Genomic DNA, 25,560 nt, shown 5'->3' with positions numbered 1-25,560 from the left:
TATTTTGTGTAAAAATAACATGCCTTATAAGTGTATATTTTTGTTTTGACTTCCTAAAGGCGTACAAGACAGATAGAGGCAGGTTTTTAATGTTTTCAAATTTTTAATTTTTACAGTGTGGTATGCTGCTACATGTGCCACATGACCTCACTACATTTTATATTTATTTCAGGAAAAAAAATGAATTCCTTTTACCATTTTCATTTTTACCCTTTTTTTTTCGTGAAAATGCCCTGGACTTGTAGTGTAATCAAACGATACATTAAAAAGTAGATGTTTAAATCACTTTCAATTCACTGAATTAACAATGGAAAGGTCAAACCGTGTACAGTTGCATTATGGGATATAGTACCCAGTGTGCTCTGGTTTTATTGTGTAAAAAAAAAAAATCATATGATAAAATATGAATACCATTAAAATATGCATACCGTCAGTATTTTTCATGAATTTTATTTATAGTTAAAAAACAATACATAAAGGAATATACAGGTTTGATTTCTATATGATGAGCGGAAATGATGAAATATATCTATCATCAAAGACAAAACCAATAAAGATCATTATGGTTAAAAAGATCTTAATTCATGCCACACCTGTCTGTAAAAGCATTAACATAAATGCTTGTCTGAATGTGTGAGTGAAAGCGATATCCATTAAAATTCTCCACCCTCGGCTTTCTCATCAACTTTCAACTTCTGTCTCTTCATTATGGCCTCCAACTCAGTGGCCTTCCGCTCATCCTGAAACAGAGTGATGAGAAGACAATCATCATTTATTTCTGCTAATCTCCCTCCTGTTTGTTCAGTAATTTCCAGTAACCTTAAACATCAACTTTGAAATGTTCCAACAAATGACTTCTATACTGCAAGCGAAATGCTTCTTTTTAACTACATTATAACTATTTAACTATTGACCTATTAATGCAGCATTTTGAAATGCTTTTGCTTGAAAAACCAAGTTAAAGATTTAATTCAAATGAAATATTCTTCATTTTAAGTCATAATGTTTTTTTTTTTTTTTGATATTTTAATTTGTCATGTTATTATATTATGCTTTTTTTTTTGTAGAAATATAAAAGAGTATAAAATTTTTTTTTTTTTTGTCTGAGATCTCCATAAATGTTCACAGTAACTATCCCCAGTCGAAGGAGACTGACAGAAGATCCCTTTTCTATTAGCTGAGGTCTGACAACTGAAACTGCCAGAAGGGAAAATGAGAAGGCATGAGAGGTATTTTGTGAGAGTGAGTGATTTACCTCCAGCAGTGCTTTCTGCACCATGATCTGGCTGTAGACTCTGGTCCCCTCTTCTGGACAAACGGCACGCAGCTCCTCCTTATTCAGAGAGAAGAGCTGAGCTCCTGTTAGGACACCCAGACTATGTACAGTGCTGAGACACAGATAGAGATTAAACACATGAGCAAGGGTCTTAGATCAGTTTCAGCTCCAGATTGTGATGTGTGTATTTTACTCACTACTCATTGAAGCCTTTTGCCGTGAGCCACCCCTGAACCTCAGCTTGAGAGGAGTGATAGTACAGCGGTGCGGTTGTCTCATTTGCTTTGTTAATTACCACTGGACGTACTGATGCTGATTTACCATTAGCCAATCGCCGGGAGAGCTCATCATTCATCAAAAACACTGTTAACACATATACATATTACAGTAAGAAATCAAATAAAATACACATTTTTAAAAGTGGACATTTATGACATCCTCTGATATGATATATAAGTGATAATGTATAAAATGCCATTATAAAAAAAAAAAATCCCAGGGCGGTTTTGTTTCGTTCAGTTTTGTTATTTTTCACTTAAACTATAAAAAATGCTTTTGGTAATTGAAATGAGCTGTAATAAATTAAAACATATGTATTAACTGTAAACCTTAACCTTAAAACTGTTGCCTTGGCAACTAACTTCAGTAAGTATGTTCAAGTTTAAGGACTACAATTCCAAAACTAAAATAGAAATAACAATTAATTAAAGCTATATGTAAATAACTTAAAAACAAAAACTGATTAAATGGCAAAAAGTTATTTAATGAAACTGAAAATATTACAAAAAAACATATAAAAAGCTAATTTAAAATATTAATAAAAATTGTATATATAATAGTATATAAATAATAATAAAATTACACTAGTATAATTCTGAAAGGGTTTGTTTTGTTTTATGATACTGATCATATGACTCTACAGTATCCAGCTTCTTAAACAACTATTTACCAAAAGAATAAATCCATACATATAAATAACAATTATTATTTAAATCAATATTTATTATTATTTACTATAAAACAAATATTGATTTGAATTTAATTATGTGAAGAAAAAAGAATACCCAGAATGAAACTGGCCTAGTGTTAAAGGATAAATGGTCAAACATACAGTTTTGCTGGCATTATACAAACATATTTGACTGCAGAATGTCACAGATGACCAATCAAAATCAAGTATTCCTAAGAGTCAAATACTAATACTGGAGAAAAAATCAGTAAGATGTTTATGAATAAAATGCAAAATTATTTCGAAATGACATTAAGCCATTCATTTTTGTGCATACAACAGCGATAAATAAAGACTTCACCATCCTTCATAACCTCAAGGTATTTAACTTCTACTCCAGAAGTACTGTCCTTGTAATCATACTTTGAATAAAAGGCATTTGTTAAATAGTTAGAAGTCACTAATTTACAACTAATGCACTTATAAACATCACCTTTATCTCCGTTGTCTCCAATCGATGGCATACTGTGGGGGCGTGGATCAGGGTGAAATGAATTTTTGCCTGTGGAACTGGGCAGAACACAGGAGACCCTCCCTCCTCCCGGGGGAGCAATAGGAGCTTTCTATGAAAATATGTTAGGAATTAGTTTGTGACTTAGCATGTGAGTGTGTTGCTGATTACATATGTGAGCACATGATGCCTTTACCATGGACTGCTTGCGCATCACTACGTTGGGAGAATCAACTTCTGCGTGATTGATTGGCTCGAGGATATTATGTGGAACAAAACCGATCTGGCCGTATTCATTCCTACATTTCCACCATCGCTTTGATGACTCTAACACCTAAGACAGAGAGGATAAGAGACACAGAGAGAGACAAAGTAAGAGTTAGTGGAGTGTGAATTAAAACAAGTACAAAAAGGGAAGCCTTGCTTGTGTGTATGTCTATGCAAGATACCTCCAGAGTTTCTCCATGTAATACTGAGAGTTCACTACTGTTTCGTGCCACAAAGTCATAACTGCAACAGTACAGCCTTTCTTCATGAAGAGGCAAGGAGTCTTCCATCCTAAACCGAAATCACACACAATGAAACAAAGTGGCATCACAAAGACACCGCACACACACACACACACACACACACACACACACACACACACACACACACACACACACACACACACACACACACAGCTGACTGGTCAATACTTACCCGTCAAGTTCCTGGTATACAGAGAGATGTGCCTGATCAATGACATGTGGAAAGAGAAAGGAAGAAATTGAAGGTGGTTTGTATTGTGACTGTGTTTATATCAGTGAGTGTGAGGTTTCAGACCTGCTGAATCTGCATCAGGGCTTCATGTTTGTGCTGGGACTCTACGGGGTCCTCGATGGGTTGTCCGTACGCGTCTATGGTCATTGGCTGCCAACCATCCAGAAAGACAGGTGTGTATTGATTCACAGTCTTGCCGAGTTGAGGGCTGACAAACACAAACTGGAGTTAACTAACCAATCTTCATTACTTCATTACTTCAATGCCTTTATTTTGAAAATAGAGCCCTTAATAGAGAATTTACACTTTTTATAATGTGCTTTTGCTTCCTTTTTGAAGCTCAAGCCCTCCTTTCCCTGTTAAATATAACACTACACCACCCTGCATCATATTTCCTTGTGTCTTACTAATTTTGGGGTGTTGATTCCACAAATAGTGCCTCACTTTCTCATAAAATATAATTTTATTTTCACAGCATTTTGCTTTTGATAGCAATTTGTAAGGTAAATAAGTCTTATCCAATAATAACCAGAAGAAAAAAAATGCCACAAAGATACGATACATATCTTCCTCTGAGTCACGTTACTATTTTGTTCAATTCTCAGGCGATTTTCACATGTATGAATGATTATGAAGACATTACTTTATGCCTAATCCTGATTTCAAGGTTAGAATTATGGCCTGTGACAGAAACAGAAAATTATATATTTTGTGAAAAAAGCTTATTTGGTTACAACTTATGTTTACATAAAAATTATTTGATATTAATGGGTAATCTGAAAAAAAAATTCACTCCTTTGCAGACTTTAAATTTTAATTATATATTTTGAATACTTCTTTTTTCTATTAAACTAAAACATTCAACTGCTTTTGTTATTTTAATAAGTGCATTAAAGTATATAATATATATATATATATATATATATATATATATATATATATATAATATATATATATATATATATATATACACTGTATATATATATATATAATTGTGTATATATGTAATATTTTTGTATGTAATGAAAAGTTTTTATAGATATTTTTGAACTCAGTATAATCAAAATAAGTAATATAAAGCCTTTTTTGCCAATCAGCTATTTTTGTTTTTTTTAAGATACAGGGCTTTGTTGTAGAGAAGAACAACTAGAACTTATGTTATGTTCTTTTTTGTGCAAAGCAAAAGAAAGTCATATACAGGTTTGGAATAACATTAGGATGAGTAAATAAACAGAATGTGTTTTTGGGTGAACTATCCATTTAAGCAAGGTTCAAACTCAAAGTAGATATCTATTTGGTTGTGCATTCTGATAGTATGATATCCATTCTACAGTTTTGTTACTGACTTTGGCATGGTCCAGTTTGACCCGAGTGAATTCCACAGTTGTTTCTCTTGTTCATTGAGGTTCTGCTGTAGTAGAGAGATTGCTCCACTGGTCATAGCGGGGCTGGAGACTGTTGCTGCCAACTCAGGACCACCTGTGGTCTTTACCATCTGGTGAACATATAACAAACCATATACTGTACACCATATGGCAATCACAAATTCTTTCCTTAATTTTTGGAAAAACTTAACCTCTGTTCTCTTTTAAATTAAAGTTAGCGGAAGTTATAGGAAGAATAGCTATGTTGCCAATTCTATGTATAATAGATTTTGAATTAGGCATGTGAATGTTAGTGTTTGGGTGTGTTTCTCTGTAATGTCTGCTGTGTATATGTGTGTGTGTAATACTCTTACCAATTGCAAAGGGATGAAGACATGGTGCAAGAGTTCTTCTGCTGTTGGCTCTGAGATTTTCATCTTCAGGCGATCCTACAACACAGACACACACACTGGTCAAGCACAGCAGTTTTATGAAGCTCTTAAAGCTGTCATTTATGCTCTACTACTCAAGCAACCAAACAAAATGGGAAAAAAAATAACTGAAGAAAAAACACCTCCCTTTTGGGGGGGATACAAGGCAATATTTAGAAAGATTTGTCTAATTCGTCACCTTACCAGTAGACAGACAGAATATTTAATCTTCTGAAAAATATCCACAAATTCTTGTTCTGATGGTGGGGTCACCCTTTGTGTGAGAGGGCCATCTACAAACAAATATGTTTAAGATTTATGATTTATTATGTTTCTGAAGGTCTCAGATATGCTTGAGAATTATGGAGGTCATTGGGGGCATCTCTCTCACCATCCTGCTGTTTCTTCTTGCTTTTCTTCTTATTCTTTTTGCTATTCTTCTTAATGCTCTGTTGCTCTAGAATGTTCTTAGCCTCTGCTGTCTCCTGCAGACGGGCCATGAAATGCTCCACATCAGCAAAACAGCGATTCACCAACTCCTAAGAGAGGGGGATATAAAAAAGTATTATACACCCTCTTTTTAATCTCTTTTTAAATAAATAACCTTCGGAGATTTTCACAGGTGTAAAAAGTGTGACAACTAGCCCTGGTCTCCTTTATTACAAACTAAATTGGATTTTTTTTTTTTAGGTCTGCATTCTATACAACAGGCAGTGTCCTATTTAACAGTCATACTTACAACTTCTCTCTGTGCATGCATCAGATCTGTTTTCACTCTGTTTCCTCCATTTACTAAGAAAATATACAAGTATAGAGCAATGAAATACACAAATTTACATATATTATCAAAAATGTATATACTGTCATTATGTATATATTTGATCAAATAGACATACAGAAAATAGACATATACGCACATGCATTTACACCTATGGGATGTAAATTAGCAGCTGTGTCGTTTGTAGACTTAGACTGTCTCCTAGGGATAACTGGAGGAGCAGCCATCTTAGAAAGCAAAAGCATGAAAATAGAAAAGACAAAAAAACATAGAAAGTTATATAGACAGTGATAAAATTATATATCATCGTATTGAAATCTTTACCTGGTCACCTGCTCACAAAGTCATGGCATGGGCACATTTGTTGCTTTTCAAATGCATTTAAGAGAACAAACAATGTCTGAATTTTGAAATCTACTTAAATTATGTTTACAGTTCCGTGGTCATTACTTTATGTAGGACTAAACATTTAGTTAAACAGCATTATGCTACCAGAACCCAATTATCAAAGAGGATTATTGGGTAGTGGACTATTGGGGAGAAAACATTAGAAACTGAAGACAGAATTTCATTCAGTTGAGCTGGCAGGGAGACAAAAAAGTGAGAAGACTATGCCAAGGGGCCTGAGAGAATCTCTTTAAATGGTTTAATAAACTAAGCTTCGGGACTTGGGCTACCACAACTCCCTATAATTAAGACACGCCTGTTCAGATTTTTCAAAAGTGTTGTTTAAAACTTCCGACCAGCAGAAACCAATAAACCTTTGTCAGATCTTTATGATCAATGAGCTTCTTAGTTGTGGGGTCACACCAGAGCTGTTACAGAGTCTCTGAACATTTCTTTTCAGGATGTTAACAGTTAAAAAAAAACAATAATAATAGTCATTAAAAATGTACAACTCAATTTTTACAGATGGATTTGAAAGACCACTTGTTGAAAAGTTTTTTCTCATGTTTATTCTCTTGTTTTAAATAAATAAATAAATACATACCAGCCTTACATCTCCACAGCCCTATATACAGTGGGTATAGAAAAGAATCACCCCCCTTTAAAATAACCACATTTTGTTGCTTTGCATCCTAAAATGAAGATAGACACAATTTTTGTTTTATCCAGCTGTATTTACTCAGTGTAACGTATAACATCCAAGTGAAAGATTTAACACCAGATTTGATGGTGACTGTTTGTGGGCTGCAGGCTTCAAGTCATTGCACAGATTTTCAGTGGGGTTTAAGTCTGGGCTCTGATCAGGCCATGCAAAGACATTCATCTTTTTCTCCTTCAACCACTGTGTGCTCAGTTCTGCTGTGTGCTTTGGGTCATTGTCGTGTTGGAAAGTAGACCTTCTTCCCATTGACAGCTTTCTGGCAGAGGCCAGCAGATTTTCCTCAAGAATTTGACAGTATTTTTCCCCATCCATTTTTTTCTTCTGTCCTGACAAGTGCTCCAGTCCCTGCTGCAGAGAAACTCCCAGAACAGGATCTTACCACCTCCATGCTTTACTGGAGGAATGCTGTTATTTGGACGGTGAGCTGTATTGGATTTCCGCCAGACATTTTGTTTGGTGTCGAGGACAGATAATTCATTTTTTGTCTTATCTGGCTCAGAATCTTCAAGGTGCGTTTTGGCAAAGCTCAGTCGTGACTGCATGAGGCCTTTCTTGAAGAGTGGCTTTTTTCTTACAACCCTCCCATACAAGCCACATTTGTGAGAATTTGTGATATTGTTGTCACATGCACACAATGACCACTCTTTGTAATAAATTCCTGCAGCTGCTTCAGAGTTGCTGTAGGCCTCTTGGTCGCCTCTCTGAGCAGTTTCCTCCTGCTCTTTCATCCAGTTTGGAGCAACGTTCTGATACAGGGAGGGTCTGTTGTACCAAATACCTTCATCTTCTTAATGATAGACTTCACTGAGCTTCTAGGCATTAATAAAGCCTTTTATATTTTTCGTATCCATTTCCTAATTTGTGCCTGTCCACAACTTTATCCCTTCAGTTGCACTACCAAAGACTGAAATGCTCCAGGAAAGCTCTTTTTCCAATTCAGTGATTCTGTTTTTTTTCTGACATGTTGGTGTTATATCTTTAACTTGGATGTTAGAAGTTGCACTGAGTAAATTCAGCTGGATAAAACAAAACTGTATCCATCTTCATTTTAGGCTGCAAAGCAACAAAATGTAGTATTTTAAAGGGGGTGATTCTTTTCTATATCACTGTACGTAGGACAAGCAGTTAGGAAAATGTATGGATGGTTGGAAATAAATAAATTAAATAATATTGGCAATAGACTGCATAACAAGTTGAGTGAACATTTTCTCCAGCTTGATTTGAGATGATCCATAGAGCATCTTGTGCTTCAGTGGAAGCAGGAATATCTGAATGTCTATACAATAAGTCATTATCAATGCCACAAATGTACTTACGTAAGTGACCTAGAAATAGTGCAGAATCTAAAACATTTGATCTTCATTTTATGTCATAATACTTCTTAATTTAATGTTTAAAATGTTTCAAAATCCTAATCTTTTTTATTTCAAGGTTTAGATTAGATTTTGAATACCTGGTTTTCAGATTCTTGGACACCCACTATATTCATGAAAATTGCAAGTAGAAATCTCCAAGAACCATATTAAAAACTCAACACAATCACCATGTCAAAATCACTGTGTTGGCTAAACACTCTTGTGTTGTTTAGGAGGAGTGGCAGCATCTATGCCCAGGATTTTTAACACAACTGCTATTATTCGCAGATATCTATTCAATGACTTGCTTGAATTCACACTGTCATGTCATTGTGTCGCCAAAGAATAGGTACAAGACAAAAAATATAGCTCTTAGATATGTGATTACAACGCATTGAACATTGCAATAGATGAAGTAATACTTTCCAGTCCTTCAGGGGAAAGCATTTGTGTGCATCGCAACTAGGATCTGTATGTGACTATAAAAACATAATACACCTGTTGCCAAAATTGCTAGTACTGTATTAATATAAAGTGTCAGTTTCCAAGACATTATTATAAAGATTTAATTGGCTGAATGAAGAGTCTTACCGTGTGTTAGATGTGTGCACCTCCTTCTGTCACATCTTCTGTTTACACCTAATAGAGAAATGCAAGAACAAGAAAAACAAGTTGATCTGTTTAACTTTAAGAAAATCTGGACTTCCTCTCTCTCTCTCTCTCTCTCTCTCTCTCTCTCTCTCTCTCTCTCTCTCTCTCTCGTGTTTCAGGATATGAAGAGCATAGAAACATGTTTTGATGAATTCTTTTGTATGAATTACTATACAATAAAGATCTTCAGAGAGCTAAGATTTTTATAAGAAACTTTGAGGGGTCCAAACTAGATAATAGAATATATTAAAAGAAATGTGTAAAACACCACATAAACATATGTATTCACACATAATGACAAGTGGAAAAAATTCAGTACTCACACAGCCACAAAGTCTTCGGCAAAGAACTGCATCAGTCACTGCTTCAGTTCAGTGTGTTCAGGTTAAGCTTGTTTGTCTAGATCTGTCATTCTTCTCTTTCTTTCTTTATTTTATTTCTCTTCCACTGTTCCTCTGTCATTCATAGGTGTAAAGAAATGCTGTTACCTAAGTGTTTAATCTATTTGAAGTACTTTCGTGAATCTGGGTCAATTTATGTGGTGTGTGCTGTCAGCACCCAATACATTTAGAGTGATATTTTCTTATCGCAAAGCTTTTGATATGTAGATTGTTTTAGTGATGTATTGTTGTTGCTTGCCTTTTTAAAAACAATTATTTCTCATTGTTATTAAATATTTGTTATTCTTATGAAACTATGTAGCTTGCTCAGTTGTTGGAAATTGTGCAAAACTATCTATTGATTGTTTCTCTTCAAAATAAGGACAACTATTATTAGAAGAATTTCTCAAGTTAACATTCGCTCCCACACTTACAAAACCTCCCACTTGCAGTGATCGTGTCATTTTGATATGAATTCTGTCTATTGCCAAGTAAAGCACAAATGCTGTTTATCCTACCAGGAACTGTGAATCAAGTTTCGCATGACGCTTTTTGTACCTGCATTTCCTCTTTCCTCTCATTCACAGTGCTACACTGTACCTTAGTGAATTAATCTGCATTTTGAATCTTTAAAGTTAAGGATTAATTAAACACTCTGGAGCCTCTAAGATCTGTTGACGTGCAACTTTTAATAAAGTTAAGTTTGGAATGGGAATAGTTTATTTAAATGTTCTGTTTATTTGATTTAGGGGAACAGGTTTGGTTAATTGTTTCAATTGTTTTGTCATAAAGAATAGTTTTTTTCCACCTATTGCAGAAACATGCGAAATTTATTAGGACACCAAACAGGACGTGATGTCACCCTTTATGGCTTTTGTTTTATCAAGTAATAGATAACAATTATTAAAATTTTTTGGATTTTTGAATGTACATTTGTAAAGTTATTGATTACAATTACATCGTTTTTTACAACACTGCACACCAGCATCTTTGTGACGTCATCCTCTCCTCATAATGACACTGCATACAGCTTAACCAAACTATGTTTCTTTGAATGAGCTTGCGTTTCTGGTCTTCCAATGTCACACGCTAATGAACGTAAAACTGAACGAATCAGTGAAGGATTCAAAAGATTCGACTCACTGAGTTCAATTTAAAACTCCAACGCTGTCAGACTTTCACAGTTTCATCCCAGCCTATTATTCTCCCGTCCCAAAATAATACCGAATAATGCCCATATACGTATAAATCCAAGGCCTTTCAGTAAAGAAACGTGATAATAATAATAAAACCGAGGATGTTCTGAATGTAAGAATTTTAGAAAGCCTCAGGTAAGGCACTAGCGCCCTCGTGTGTTAAAAACTGTAATGGGCCTCGTTGGCAGAATGAGTGATGTTATGTAACGCCTGTCAACGCGCCCCTTCTCACAAGAACTCACTACTTCACTTCTGCTCTTGTGGCAAATATAGTATCTATACGAACCCACAGCCCTTCTTATAGGCTCTCAGCGCACGTGAAGAACAGTGTGCTTATTCAAAACATAAACAAGAGGCGTGGCGCGAGGTGGAGTTAGCTGTCATGAAGGCTACTACCATGCATAACTCTCGTTTTACTGTCCAGAGCAGCTACCTACGTGATATAATATCAGTCTAAGGGACTTTATACACTGACTAAATACTTTGTAGGTATTTATATAAGTAGGTATTTTGATATTAAAGAGAAGAGTGCAGACCCCAAAACGGAGGTACCGCGTGTTCTGTAATGTGACACAAAGAGCTGTCAAGAAGGGGGAGGGCACCTTACAACAGAAATAAAAAAGCTCATGAGTTGTTCTCCAATGACAGAACACCCGACACAACTTCAGGGGCTGGCGTTTATTTGCCTTTTTACCAAAGTTGTACAATCGGAGCCGAGCAGTCCAACGTGGCGATCTCTCAAGCACCAGAAGAGCGGGATAAAAATATTGCACTGGGTCTGAACGACTGGATTTTTAGCTGAATCGATAACACAGAGGCTGTCAGTCAGTCGAAGAAGAAAAGAAAAAAAAACACTCACACACAGGGCAACTCCCCCTGATCCGGGCTGCAAGGTAAGAGTCAAATAACTTTGTTGCTGCAAGTTTTCTCATAAGCTGCAAGAGAAAACTTTTCAGCTGCATTTCAAGAGTTTCTTTAAAGGGATACTTTTTTTTTTTTTTACTTCACACTTCTTATCTTGCTCTTTAAAAAAACCAAAAGTACTTTTCAGCTGCATTTCAAGAGTTTCTTTAAAGGGATACTTCACCCAAGTATCTGCTTACCCTCAGGGCAAGCTTCGGGCGCTGCAGTCTCTCAGTCGTACAATGCTTGGCAATGGTAACAGAATCTATGAGAGAAAAAAACATGCACAGAGAAATCCATTAAACCCTGCCGCTCGTTGCAATACATTGATGTGTAAAGACACAAAACGATCGGTCTGTGCAAGAAACTGAACTATTTATTTATATATATATATATATATATATATATATTACCTCTGATTCATGCAATGTCTGAACTTTTAGAACTTTTTTTTTTATGTATATCCGTGTTGCATCCGGAAGTTTGGCCCTTTGTATTTTTTTTATTTATTTTTTTATTATTATTATTATTATTTTTTATTAATGCCAAGGTACCAAAGATACAAATACAGATAATATCAACATTACGTGCAAAGAGGTGACATTACATGCAAAGCACCATTTATATACATATGCAACAGTAAATAAATAATAATAAACAAAAGCTTTAACAAAATAAATTAAAAATATTAAATTAATTGTTTTAAAAGCTCTGAGATTGAACCTCTTTTTCAAAAACAATATATAAAGGATTTTGTGGTGAATATTAAATTTTGCAAGAAGTAATAATAGGTTAATAATAAAATATTCATTCATTTTATCTTTTTGTATATTAAAGAAGCCAAACAGTACATCCTTAAAAAGCAGAGAGGAACCCTGGAGCACACTGCGATTGATAACATTAGAGAATTCAATCCAAAATAGCTGTGTGTGAGGACAATCCCAAAAGATATGCATATCAGTTTCATTAGGGTCAACATAAAAAGAAAAGCTTGTATCTGTGTCTGATTTAAACCTTTTCAAAAACAATTTAGCTCGGTAAAATCTGTGTAACAATTTGAATGAGATTTCTCTAACCTTGTTAGTCATTATGTATTTCAAAGACAGAGTCCATACTTTTTTCCAATCAATATGATCAACCACATTATTCCAATAAGACACCACATATGGAGTTGGTACAAGCTCCTTTTGAAAAAGTGATCTAATCCTATAGATACGTGATGAAGGAGGTGACAAAAATAAAGGTTTTCCTACTGGGATTTCAGGAGGTTTTCCTACTGGGATTTCAAAAGGGTCTAAAGAAATAGATAAAGTGCTGGATGATCTAGCTGAGTCCCTTAAAAGCATAACAGCTCCTTTAGGAATAGCATCCATGACAATGGAGAATTCTTTGGGAAGCTGTTTGAACTCTTGTGAATGTGCTTCACAACAGCCTGCATCATCTTCTTCTTGTTGCTTTATGGTGGATCGCAGACTTATAAGTGCATTACCACCACCTATCTCTCAAGTGGACCATTAACACTCCAGATTGAGATTGTAGATAGAGTGTTTATGGTCCTCAGATTCTCTCAGATTCTGTGACCATTGCCAAGCATTGTACAGCTTAGAGACTGCAACGCCTGAAGCTTAAAATCATAATTTGTGTTCTACTGAAAAAAACAAAAAAACAAAGTCACCTACATCTTGGATGCCCTGGGGGTAAGAAGATAAACATCAAACTTTCATTTTTGGGTGAACTATTGCTTTAACATGCATATGTGGTTAGGAGTTGTATGCATTAGTTCCTATATAACAGTTTCTACCAAAAAACGATTAAGAAACTGACAAATTGTGTGGTTTTGGTCTTTAATCAGTATTTAGGCTACAGTTTATTTACAGGCTGAATCAATGAGTGTAAATACACTGGTGGTGTGTGATATATTATTCCAGGTTGGTTGGAATGGTATGTTTCTAAAATACTGTCAGCTGCCAAATTTGCACCAAGCTGGTGATGTTGCAGAAAAATTTTGCCAAAAATATACATTGGCTTCTTAAGTCAAACTTCAAGTCAAGACATTTTTATGTTTTTATTTATATATATTTTTGTATGTGTATTGTTTTCCAAGTAAATATAAAGCAGAAAGGAGTTTAGGCACAATTTAGAAAAATATTTACAATATATGCAAATCTTCATATAAATGCCAAATAATAATAAATAATTATTAAATAATTACCTGTTCACAGTTTCAATAACATAAATCATTATATATATAAAAAACAAAACCAAAAAAAAAAAACAAAGATTAACAGCCAGTATTTGTTGCAGAAAGAAAAACATATTGTTTATCATAACTTTGGACTTGTAGTTAGGGAATTGTTGTAATACGTGAAGTTGTGTTTCTTACGTGAAGTTGTGTTTTTTATCTTTCTTACCCTGAAACACAAGTAAACTTCAGCTTCCCTCAAGCTGACATGAATATAAACAGTGTGGGTACCCACATGGACAGTGAGAGCAAAGGAGAGGGTGTCAATTTCAATATTTCAATTAAATAATCTGTGGTTTACACACTGTTGATACTGTCTGCAGGTATAGTCATGTGTTCTCATGCACAGTGGCATAAATGAAATCAAATAAGACTAGCACAGAGAAGTAGCACATCCAATCAAACAACAAGTTGAGTGGGAAGGTCACTAGCACTACTGAAAAGGCACCTGGAGGATTAACAAAGTGGCAAAGAAATCTGTTCACTTTCACACTTTGTTCATTTGGCTTTTTGTCTTTCTTTATTGTATCATTTGGCAGTGCAAAAAAACAACAACTACTTAGACATGCAAGGACATGAAGACAAAAGAGAGATGAGATGTTTATTTTTCCCATCACGAGATCATCATAGAGGCATCGGACTTTGAAAACTTTCCACCTCACAAAGTCCGCCTGTCAGTCAACTCAGAATGACAAGCGGCTCCAGCTCTGACGCAGTAACACACCTCTTTCTCTCACATGCTCTCTTTTTTATATAAGGTTTCTGTATTTGTTTGTGATTTTTCTTTATATCTGTGTAGTTTTCAATTATCACAGTGGAGGAAACAAATATGTGTGTGTTTTGCCAGTCTCTGTCTTTTTGTTTTGACCTATTTTATTGGACTGTCCCGCTTTTAATGCAAGTAGACATTATTTTTATGTACTGTAGTAAGCTCACTTAAGGACTTGTTTATTATTTTACCAGATCTTTTTTTTTTATATCATATTTAAAGGTAAAACATCTTGTATATTTTTTATTTTTGTTAGTTTTTATTATATTTATGCAACCCTTGTATTTTGTAACTCAGTTTTTCCATGAAGATAGCCTCAGATGCTGACATGGCATTAAAATCTATACTACTACTAGATCCCTGAGCTGGGCCCTTCTCCATACAGTTGGTAAATACTGCTATACCTGACTGTTTCAAGTCAACATTTACCCATATGGCCCTTTTAGCTGTGAAAATATGCAGATGCATGACTTTATGTCATGCCTCAGTTCAGGGGATTTCCACCTTTTTAAACCTTTTTAATACCTGCAAATATGAAGATCCCCTTTCATGAAAAATAAAGTCAGCTATATACATATGTGTTTTCATGCATACAGACCCATTTGTACTTTGAAAAGCACTGAATTATAATGACAAGTCTGCCATTTATCATTGTACTTAGCTAAAATTATTGAGAATTTATGTGAAAAATATATTTATCCAATATTAGAGATTTTTTTTTTTATTCAGTTAAAATTAAATTTCATTAGGCTTTTTTTTTTTTATTTGTTCGTTATACAAGAAAAACACATACAATAACCAAGATTATTTCTATAAACAAGAACATTGATATGGATACAAATTTGTTACCAGATATGTATATTGTCAATCCTGGAAATAAAATTATTTAATTTTCCAAATGCTTTGTAATGTATAGCACTTTTCATAATATTTGACACTGAATTTGACACTGTCAATCATCAGATCCTCCTGTTTGCCCTCTCAACAACACTGGGCATCACAGGGATTCCACTTCACTGGTATGAATCCTATCTCACTGGTAGGTCTTTCAGGGTGGCTTGGGGAGGGGAGGTATCCAAAGCACTTCAGCTGGTCACTGGGGTTCCTCAGGGATCAGTTCTTGGACCCCTCCTCTTCTCCATATACACTACATCACTGGGTCCCATCATACAGGCACAAGGCTTCTCCTACCATTGCTATGGTGATGACACACAGCTCTATCTCTCATTTCAACCAGATGGCCGTAGCTGCATGGATCTCAGGCTGCCTGTCGGACATCTCGGCATGGATGAAAGAACATCACCTACAGCTCAACCTGGCAAAGACTGAGCTTCTTGTCTTCCCTGCCACTCCAACTCTACAGTATGATTTCTCCATCCAGCTAGGTTCTTCTACATTACCCCATCAACTTCAGTCAGAAGTCTTGGTGTAATCTTTGATGACCAGCTGACCTTCAAAGACTACATTGCAAAGACTGCTTGATCTTGCAGTTTTGCATTGCACAACATCAGAAAGATCAGGCCCTTTCTGAGCATGGTGCACAATGTCTTGTCCAGGCCTTTGTCATTTCTAGGCTGGACTACTGCAATGCTCTTCTGGCTGGACTTCCATCGAGCACAATCAAACCTCTACAAATGATTCAGAATGCAGCGGCACGAATGGTCTTCAACGAGTCCAAAAAAGCCCATGTTACACCTCTCTTTATCTCGTTGCACTGGCTTATGGTTGCGTCTCGCATCAAGTTCAAGACATTGATGCTTGCATATACAGTAGAACAGCCACAGGCTCAGCACCCGTTTACTTCCACTCACTACTACGAATCTACATCCCCTCCAGAAGTCTGAGATCTGCTAGTGAGTGACGCCTCGTGGTACCATCAAAGAGAGGCTCAAACTTCACATTCTCGTTCACCATTCCTAGCTGGTGGAATGATCTTCCCACCCCTATCCGGAATGCGGAATCCCTGACAATTTTCAAGCGACAGCTGAAAACTCATCTCTTTCGAGGCTACTTGACTTCATCCTAAATAAAAAATAAATAAATAAATAAACTTTGTCTTTCTCTTTATTTATTCATTCTCTTTTTATCTTATACTTACTTGAACAATGCCTAAAACTTGGTATTACAAGCACTTCCTGTGTCTGTTTGCCTCTTTAAGAAGAATCGCTTTATGTATCCCTTATGTATAAAAGTGTCTGCAAAATGACTAAATGTAAATAATAGTGTTATAGTGAAAATAGTGTCATATAATTAAGAAGACATTGTAAGAAAGGGGGGTTTAGAAATTTTAGGAAAAAAACTGTATACAGATCAGATTACCTATGTACACTTAGTACCACTTGCTCACAAAATACTGATCTTGTGATGTAGAATGACTTCACTGGCTGGACTAGAGGTTACATGAACATTTCACAGTTTATAGTACAGCACTTGAAGTGCTTTTCACTTTAAATTAGCCAGCTAAATTAGTTACTATAACATCTTCAGTAAAATATATTAGAATATAAATTAAATATATAATAAACAGTGTTTTTGTATGGTGCTATGATATAAAATCTTTCCACTTTTTTATATTATAAAGTATATTTTTTTTCTTGGTTTTTGTTTGTTTGTTTGTTTGTTTTTGCATAAAAACTAGTTCATTTTTTACATACTGTAATTTAAACATTAAGTAAGTTTCCATCTGTCTGGAGCCTTAGCTAGAAAACAAGCTTAAACTCAAAGAGCTTTTTGTTTTCTAACAGTGGGAAAACAGCAATTAACTGGCCAAAAGGTTCTTGTACAGGACTGGTTGTGTTTCACAATCACAAGGAGAACCTCTGTATGTTGATAAATCTCATGTGAAATACAGTTTTTGGCAAAACTGGTTTTGAATCAGCGGGACTCTGATAGCGGAATTATGTTCGTGGGCTGTAGTTGGGGTTGCCCTCTGTTAACTTTTAAATATTTGGCCCGATCTGTATGCAAACATTTATTATTTGTAAAATTAACAAGACTTTAAGCCACCATTTTAAAATACACACTTCCATGTTTGTTCAGCTGAGCTCTTTATCTCCACTGGAGGAGAATGTCTGGATTATTTCTAAGATAAAGAGATGCACTGTACAGGTTAGTGACAAAGGAGTGAAAGTATGCAAAAAAATAAAATAAAATAAAATAAATAAATAAATAAAACAAATAATTATACAATATACAATATTTATATAACATACAATAATTATACAATAATTTATTCTTTCTATATTCTCTTCACTCTGGCTTTCTGCTCTCAGTGTTGTACATTTTACACCATAATCTACTGTTTACCTTGAAGTGAGAAGAAAAGTGATAGCTGGAGGGAAAGCGGGAGATGGCAAGGTGGACTTGACTTTTTGACTTTTCTCGCTCCAACTTACATAAAGAGCACAATGAAACCATTCACTTCTCTCCAGGAAAGAGGGAGAGAGTCCGAGGGAAACAAGAGAAGTAAATACAGTGAAGTGGAGAGATAGATAAAGAAAAATAAAAGGTTAGCAGTTCCCTGTGGTTTTCTGTGAAAGGGTGTACTCATCCAAGGAGGTGTCTTCACATACTGTGAGCATCATGTTAACTCATGTTGAACACATGTTCTTTTGTATGTCACTGTTTTAGACTTTCTGTTGACAATATAATTGCCAAGAACCTGAAAGGAACATTATAAAAATTAATCGCTTCATAATTTTATCCATAATGATTAAATCAAGGAGCTACACTGGAAGCGGTGTTGTTATTGGTAACTAAAACTATTAAAAATTGATTTAGAGAAGATTTAAATAAAAGATAGAACTGAAATAAAACTAAATTGAAGATAAATAGAAATAAAAAAAAAATGACAATGAGCACATAGCAAAATTACTAAAACAAACTTAAATTAAAATGAAAACTAAAATCTAATTCAAAATATGAATAAAGAAATGCTATAATATTATATAAATAATAGTATAATAACACTGGACATTGGACAGAATATTGTCCAACATTTAGTGACAAATATTGTGCCCTTTCTAGATGGAGAAGCCGCCGTTGCTCGATGGTGAGGATGGGAGTGTATTGGCTGAGAGTCGATCAGACGTGGCTCTGGTGTCGGCTGATGAAGAAGGGTCTGCGGGTGCCCATGGGCAGGAGGATGACAGGCCAGCGTGGGACAGTAAGCTGCAGTACGTGCTTGCCCAGGTGGGCTTTAGCGTTGGCCTAGGCAATGTCTGGAGGTTCCCCTATCTCTGCCACCAAAATGGAGGAGGTAGGTACTTTTGTTCATTGTATGTGTCTGTGAAATCGAATGTTTGTTAATGTAATTACACACTCTCTGTCTTCAGGTGCCTTTATGTTACTGTATGTGATGCTGTTGCTTATTATCGGGGTTCCTCTGTTCTTCATGGAGCTGGCCGCTGGGCAGAGCATCCGTCAGGGCAGCATCGGTGTCTGGAAACACATCTCACCTCGCCTTGCTGGCATCGGTTACTCCAGTTGCATGGTAAAATATCTCTATATGGGAATAACAAATATTTTAATATTTGAAAAATATTTTTATTTTTTTTATTTTATTGCATTTTAACACTGGGCGCATATGCATATATATATATATATATATATATATATATATATATATATATATATATATATATATATATATATATATATATATAAAGATAGTAAAGATATTGACAATGAATATTTTCTGACTTTCTGTTTGGTTTAAAATAATATATCTACACAGGCATAAGATAAATACATTTCCATGCTGCTCTTGTTTTTCGCAGGTTTGTTTCTTCGTGGCCCTGTACTATAATGTGATCATTGCCTGGTCTCTGTTCTATATGGGGAATTCATTCCAGTATCCATTGCCATGGGAACAGTGTCCTGTAGATATGATCTCAAACCAGACAGGTATGTTGTTCACAAACACATAAACACGTGAACTGGCCATTTTGATTCATTTTGTAGTCATATACACATAAAAGGAATGATTCATTTCTTAACATGTTTAAAAGTTTGGGCTCAGTAAGTTTTTTAATAAATGAATGCCTTTATTCAGCAAGAATACATTAAATTGATACATTAACTATATTTTCATCATAAAATCCTGAAAATAAAATTATTTTCCACAAAAAAACTAAAGCATCACAACTGTTAAACAGTTTCTTAATAATAACAAGAAATGTTTCTTGAGCAGCAAATCAGCATATTAGAATGATTTCTGAAGGATCATGTGACAATGGCTGCTGAAAATTCAGTTTTACCATCACATTTGAAAATATATTAAAATAGAAATCAATTATTTTAATTTCTAATTTCACTGCTTTATTCTTGATCAAATAAATGTAGCTTTGGTGAGCAAAATACTTAAAAAATAAATTAATTAAAAAAACATTTTAAAAAAACTTGCTGACCCCAAACATTTAAATAGTACTAAAATATGTATGTGAAATATGTATTTTGTTAAAAATGTAAAATATTATTTTTTTATATTTTAATATTAAATTTAAAATAGAATTTCACTAATGATGACTGAGATACTAGTCAGTTACTCACGCACATCCCTAATAATTACACTCTTTGTATATTGTGTGACTTTGATATAAAGGGTTTTTGTACGGCTGTTTTGTAACACATCTCATCTTTCTGTCTTAGTGAAGGAATGTGCAGCAAGCTCTCCTACCTCATATTTCTGGTTCAGGAAGGCTCTGGATATCTCAGACTCCATAGATCAGTCAGGAGAGTTTAACCCCATCCTGACCGGTTGCCTGCTTGCAGCTTGGGCTATCGTGTGTCTTGCAATGATCAAGGGCATCAAGTCTTCTGCCAAGGTACAACATACGTACAACATACACACGTTTGTTTCTCGATCATGCTGGGGACTTTTCTTGTACATTCATTGTTTGTTACTGAGCTAATGATATTTTCTATCCCCTAACCTATTTTCAATTTTTTTTACGTTTATCAAGCCATTTTCCTTACAATGTTAGTGTTTCACTATCTTTGTGAGATTTTAGTATCCTGAGACATTTGATCCCCACAGTGTATTAAAAATTGTTGCAAAAACTTGTAAATGAATGGAATCAACTTGAAGTTAATACACAAAAAGTTCATCCATTGAATGATCTGTCTCTTCTTTTCTCCAGGTGATGTATTTCTCCTCAGTGTTTCCTTACGCTGTGCTGATCTGTTTTCTCATCAGAGGGCTCATGTTGGATGGTGCAATAGAGGGCATCAAATATATGTTTTACCCTAAGGTGACAACAAAAGCTCACACTACTCCTATAAAGTGCAATTCAAAGGCACGTCAAATGCAATATTTAAATGTGATTGTGTAATCATAGTCTATTTCTCTTTATTAGCTGGAGATCTGGGGGGAAGTGCAGGTGTGGCGTCAGGCTGCTACACAGGTGTTCTTTGCACTGGGTCTAGGTTATGGCTCTGTGATCGCTTACTCGTCCTACAACCCTGTGCATAACAACTGCCACCGGGACGCCATCATGGTCTCTGGCATCAACTTTATGACCTCAGTACTGGCCTCTCTGGTTGTCTTTGTGGTCCTCGGTTTCAGAGCCAAGAACATTGCTCTGAATTGTGTTGCAACGTAAGTGAGAATCTGTGTTCACTTTTTGAACTTGAAATACAATTGTATTCAATTTCTTACCTTAATTTAAGCAGGTGTTATGAAAAGGTGCATAGGACACACATTACTGTTCAAAAGTCAGTAATATTTTTTAAAGTTTTTTTTTAAACAAAGTCTCTTATGCTCACCAAAGCTGCATTTGGACAGAGTAAAAACAGTAATATTTTGAAATATTATTACAATTTAAAATAACTTTTTCTTTTTGAATATATTATAAAATGTAATTTATTCCTGTGATGCAAAGTTGAATTTTCAGCATCATTACTTCAGTCTTCGGTGTCACGTGATCCTTCAGAAATCATTCTAATATACTGATTTGCTTCTCAGAAAATTTCCTGTCATTATCAATGTTTTTGCTGCTTAACATTTTTTATGAAAACCGCACATACATTTTTTTTTATAGATGAAAAGACGTAAGGTCAAGAGCAGCATTTATATGAAATATATATTTGTAACATTATATCTTTACTGTCACTTTTGATTAATTTGATGCATCCTTACCGAATAAAAGTATTAATTTCTAAAAAAAAAAAAAAAACTTACAAACCCCAAACTTTTGAACTGTAGCATAATTAAATTTACAATGCAATTTAATTGTTATACATTGTTTTTAACGATACATCTCATTATTCATTTTCATCTTTTTTGTCCCCTCAGATGTATTTACATACAACGAATCCAGCTAATAGTTTTCCCTGTTACTAAACATCATTTACTAATTTCTTAATTTTGTTAATATCACTCTGTAGTAATGTGGTCAGGATGGCAGAAATGGCAAAAACAGGTTCAGCGCAACATTGGTGGCCATGGTTCAACATGTCGGACCCCAAATTAGTGGCTCTTCAAGATTATAGAGAATGGTACAGCCACTATGGAAGCCTGCTAGGGTCAAATATCACTGACTGTGACCTGGAAAGAGAAATGAGCAAGGTGAGGTTCACAGATATGTATGAGCTTCATTTCATATTAAATTTCTAATCAATTAAATGTAAATCACTATCATAATTAAATGCTTTCTGTTTGTGGAAGTTCAACTGTCGCTCTACGCCGTTCCTGTTTCTCTTTCTTTTTCTCTCAGGGTGTGGAAGGCACGGGTTTGGCGTTTATAGCATTTACGGAGGCGATGGCATTGTTTCCTGCAAGTCCATTTTGGTCGACTTTGTTCTTCCTCATGCTGCTGAATTTGGGCCTATCCACCATGTTTGGCACCATGCAGGGGATTCTTACCCCACTCATGGACAACTTCCGAGTGCTGGGGCGCCACAAGACCATGTTGACGGGTACACACAAATAGACACTAATAATAAAGGATATTATGCCCTGGCTGTAAATGTCACATAACTTGGCCGTATGATTGTATAATTTGCAGTGTGTAGCTGTATCCTGGGCTTCTTCATTGGCCTGCTATTCACTCAGAGAAGTGGCAACTATTTTGTGACCATGTTTGATGACTATTCTGCCACATTGCCACTGATCATCGTTGTTGTTTTTGAAACTGTCAGCGTGGCGTGGATTTACGGTGCTGATCGGTGAGATGAAATGTGAAATGATAGATTTCTATTGTGATTATCCTGGAGTAAATACGGTTTGTGTGATCAGCTGTTGCAGTCTTATTTTAATCCTCACTGTATTTGCTGTTCTTCAGTTTCTTGGATGATGTGGAGGTGATGCTGCGCTGGCGCCCTCCAGTGGTTTATTGCTATTTGTGGAAGTATGTGTGTCTGCTTGGCATGGTGGGATTGCTGGCTGCTAGTCTTCTCCGCATGGTCTTCAAACGGCCCACTTACACAGCTTGGAACCACACCACGGTATTATACACTCTCAAATAAGATGGAACATTTTAAATTAACTTCTATGAAAAAAAGGAATGATGATTGTAGATACCTTTAAAGGGCCAAAAAACAAAACTATCAGTTTCTTTAATGAAATTGAACGGTGGTGAATAGTGAAGGTCAATTGTTGTGGACCCCATTGACTTTTATTGTATGAACAAAAACATATTTATCAAATTGCTTTTGTTTTTTTAATAAAGGTTGGTGATGGTATTTCTCTCTTTCAGGGATCTGAAACTAGCCTGGAGTATCCTGGATGGGCTCTGGTCATGCTCTCCACGCTGATCATCGTAGCATCTCTCCCCGTCCCCGTTGGCTACCTGCTGTCCTTCCTCAGAGGTGGACAGAGCCTACCAGTGGAGGAGGGCGAAGTTCAGCCTCCAAGAGAACGATACTCTAAATACAATTCTTCTGAGCCAGAGCCAAATAACCATCACTCCCCACTGGATGAAGACAGGAATCGGCCGCGCTCCACCTTCCTTCATCTGGGTGCTGAACATTACGTGCTGCTCCCGCAACAGGAAGATGGAGAGGAAGAGGAAGAGGAAGAGGAAGACACTGGGCTGTAAGGAAATGCAGGGACAAAATCGAGATAAACAGGTGTTTGAGCAGAAAACAACAAGACTGTTAATTGATCAGTAATGGAGTGGAGGGAGACGGACTACATTTATTCTCATTATGCTAATGCACATTCATGAAAATTATGTGTCAACCAAGGCCCTATTTGAGAGGGGTGCTTTTTGTGAGTGCACCAATCATTGAATTGGTTTGTACTTGAATCCTTACATGTACTTAGTGATGTGCTCAATTGCAAAGGTGCCTCTTAAAGGAAGAAAAATCAAATTTGCTGAAAATGTACTCACCCTCATAGATACATTTGGAACAGATTTGAAGCTAAAGTCATCTTGATTAATTTCTTTCTTGCAAACACGCAGCTTCGTTGTGTGGATTACTTGTGGATTATTGTGATTTTATTTTATCAGCTGCTTGGAGTCTCATTCTGACGGCACCCATTCACTGCAGGGGATCCATTGGTGAACAAGTGATGTAATGCTAAATTTCTCCAAATCTTTTCAGAACAATAAACAATCTCATCTACATCTTGGATGGCCTGATGGTGAGTACATTTTCAGTAAATCTTCATTTTTAGGAGAACTATTCCTTTAACATATGTGCACACTTAGAATTATATATCAGATTACAGCTTCTCCAAAGGACATCATGATATTATACTCATGCTGGTGGAAGAAGTTTTTAAAAATATATCAGAATAATCAATATTAATAGAATACTAATGTTTTTGTTTACTTTTCTGCAAAGAAATGGTATTTAGAGGTAAAAGGTTTATTTGATTATGAAACTATTAGTAACTTTATTAATAAGCTAGTTCTAGCCTGGAATCCGTTATAATATCAAGAGAAAATTGTATTAAATATTATTAATAGAGTTATATGAAATGTCAATAGTTATATTGGACATAAATTACACTGCTATTCAAAAGTTTTGGGATCTTCTGCTCATGAAGGCTGTATTTATTTGATCAGAAATACAGAAAACAACAGTAATATTGTGAAATATTATTGCAATTTAAAATAATGGTTTTCTATTTTAATATACTTTAAAGCTTAATTTATTCCTGTGAAAACTGTATTTTCAGCATTATTACTCCAGTCTTCAGTGTCACATGATCCTTCAGATCCACAGATCCTTCATTCTCACATGCTGATTTGATATCAGTGCTGGAAACTGTTGTCGTGCTTAATATTTTTTTGGAACCTGTGCCTTTTTTTCAGGATTCGTTGAAGAATAAAAAGAACAGCATTTATTCAAAATAGGAATCTTTTGTAACAATTAACTTTCAAAAGTTTGTTGTCTTTTTTTTTTTTAAAGAAATGAATGCTTTTATTCAGCAAGGATGACTTTAATTGATAAAAAGTGATAATAAAGACATATTGTTTTATTGTTAATAAAAATATTTTAAATAAATCATGGTTCTTTTTAACTGTATCAAATAATCCTGCATTTTTATTTTTTACAATATTACTGTTTTTTTCTGTATTTTTGGTCAGATAAATCCAGTCATAATGAGCAGAAGAGACTTCTTTAAAAACATTACAAATCTTACAGATCCCAAACTTTTAAACAGCAGTGTAAGTACAAGAATCATTTTGTAGTTTTCAGTGACAGTTAAATACTACAATGTATTTAGTAAAACCACAGATCATAGTATAAACAATCTGACTATCAATTGCCTTAGATTGCACAAATACTGTATTAGCTTAAAGCTACTTTATCAAACAGGAAGCACAATTCATGGAAGAGCATCAGCCACTCCGAATATCTACATATATGTTTTCATTTTCAGGTTTGTACAACCACACTGGTAAGGTAATATATAATGCAATTTAAACCATGA

The 25,560-nt window shown here is 35.2% G+C and overlaps 2 protein-coding genes across 2 annotated transcripts; one reads left to right on the top strand and one right to left on the bottom strand.

The window, feature by feature from the left end:
• Window positions 1-434: 434 nt before the first annotated feature.
• LOC109048129 (epidermal growth factor receptor kinase substrate 8-like protein 1) lies at window positions 435-9,606 on the bottom strand. Its single transcript, XM_019065817.2, has 16 exons — window positions 9,509-9,606; window positions 9,126-9,173; window positions 6,211-6,298; window positions 6,033-6,085; window positions 5,685-5,832; window positions 5,498-5,586; window positions 5,237-5,311; window positions 4,845-4,993; window positions 3,562-3,706; window positions 3,439-3,470; window positions 3,186-3,294; window positions 2,933-3,070; window positions 2,719-2,848; window positions 1,474-1,639; window positions 1,256-1,388; window positions 435-740 (listed from the first exon to the last, which is right to left on the bottom strand). The coding sequence occupies exons 3-16, from the start codon at window positions 6,296-6,298 to the stop codon at window positions 654-656; spliced, it is 1,542 nt and encodes a 513-aa protein (XP_018921362.1). The 5' UTR covers window positions 9,126-9,173; window positions 9,509-9,606; the 3' UTR covers window positions 435-653.
• Window positions 9,607-10,553: 947 nt separating this feature from the next.
• LOC109113612 (sodium-dependent neutral amino acid transporter B(0)AT2-like) lies at window positions 10,554-24,091 on the top strand. Its single transcript, XM_042726712.1, has 12 exons — window positions 10,554-11,654; window positions 18,702-18,933; window positions 19,010-19,167; window positions 19,454-19,580; window positions 20,325-20,500; window positions 20,816-20,926; window positions 21,032-21,273; window positions 22,062-22,242; window positions 22,391-22,592; window positions 22,682-22,841; window positions 22,958-23,120; window positions 23,372-24,091. Exons 2-12 carry the CDS (start codon window positions 18,702-18,704, stop codon window positions 23,711-23,713), a joined length of 2,094 nt encoding a protein of 697 aa, XP_042582646.1. The 5' UTR covers window positions 10,554-11,654; the 3' UTR covers window positions 23,714-24,091.
• The last annotated feature ends 1,469 nt before the right edge of the window (window positions 24,092-25,560 follow it).

Source organism: Cyprinus carpio, chromosome A3 (genome assembly GCF_018340385.1).
Source record: "Cyprinus carpio isolate SPL01 chromosome A3, ASM1834038v1, whole genome shotgun sequence".
NCBI classification, from domain to species: domain Eukaryota; kingdom Metazoa; phylum Chordata; class Actinopteri; order Cypriniformes; family Cyprinidae; genus Cyprinus; species Cyprinus carpio.
This window is presented reverse-complemented; position numbering and strand designations above follow the sequence as displayed.

Excerpts from the sequence above, each read along its gene's own strand:
- LOC109048129 (XM_019065817.2), bottom strand. The coding sequence starts at position 6,298 with ATGGCTGCTCCTCCAGTTATCCCTAGGAGACAGTCTAAGTCTACAAAC. Across the intron at positions 5,833-6,032 it reads TGCATGCACAGAGAGAAGTT|GAGTTGGTGAATCGCTGTTT; the intron begins GTAAGTATGACT and ends CCCCTCTCTTAG. Across the intron at positions 5,587-5,684 it reads CAAGAAGAAACAGCAGGATG|ATGGCCCTCTCACACAAAGG; the intron begins GTGAGAGAGATG and ends ATTTGTTTGTAG.
- LOC109113612 (XM_042726712.1), top strand. The coding sequence starts at position 18,702 with ATGGAGAAGCCGCCGTTGCTCGATGGTGAGGATGGGAGTGTATTGGCT. Across the intron at positions 18,934-19,009 it reads CTGCCACCAAAATGGAGGAG|GTGCCTTTATGTTACTGTAT; the intron begins GTAGGTACTTTT and ends CTCTGTCTTCAG. Across the intron at positions 19,581-20,324 it reads TATGATCTCAAACCAGACAG|TGAAGGAATGTGCAGCAAGC; the intron begins GTATGTTGTTCA and ends TTTCTGTCTTAG.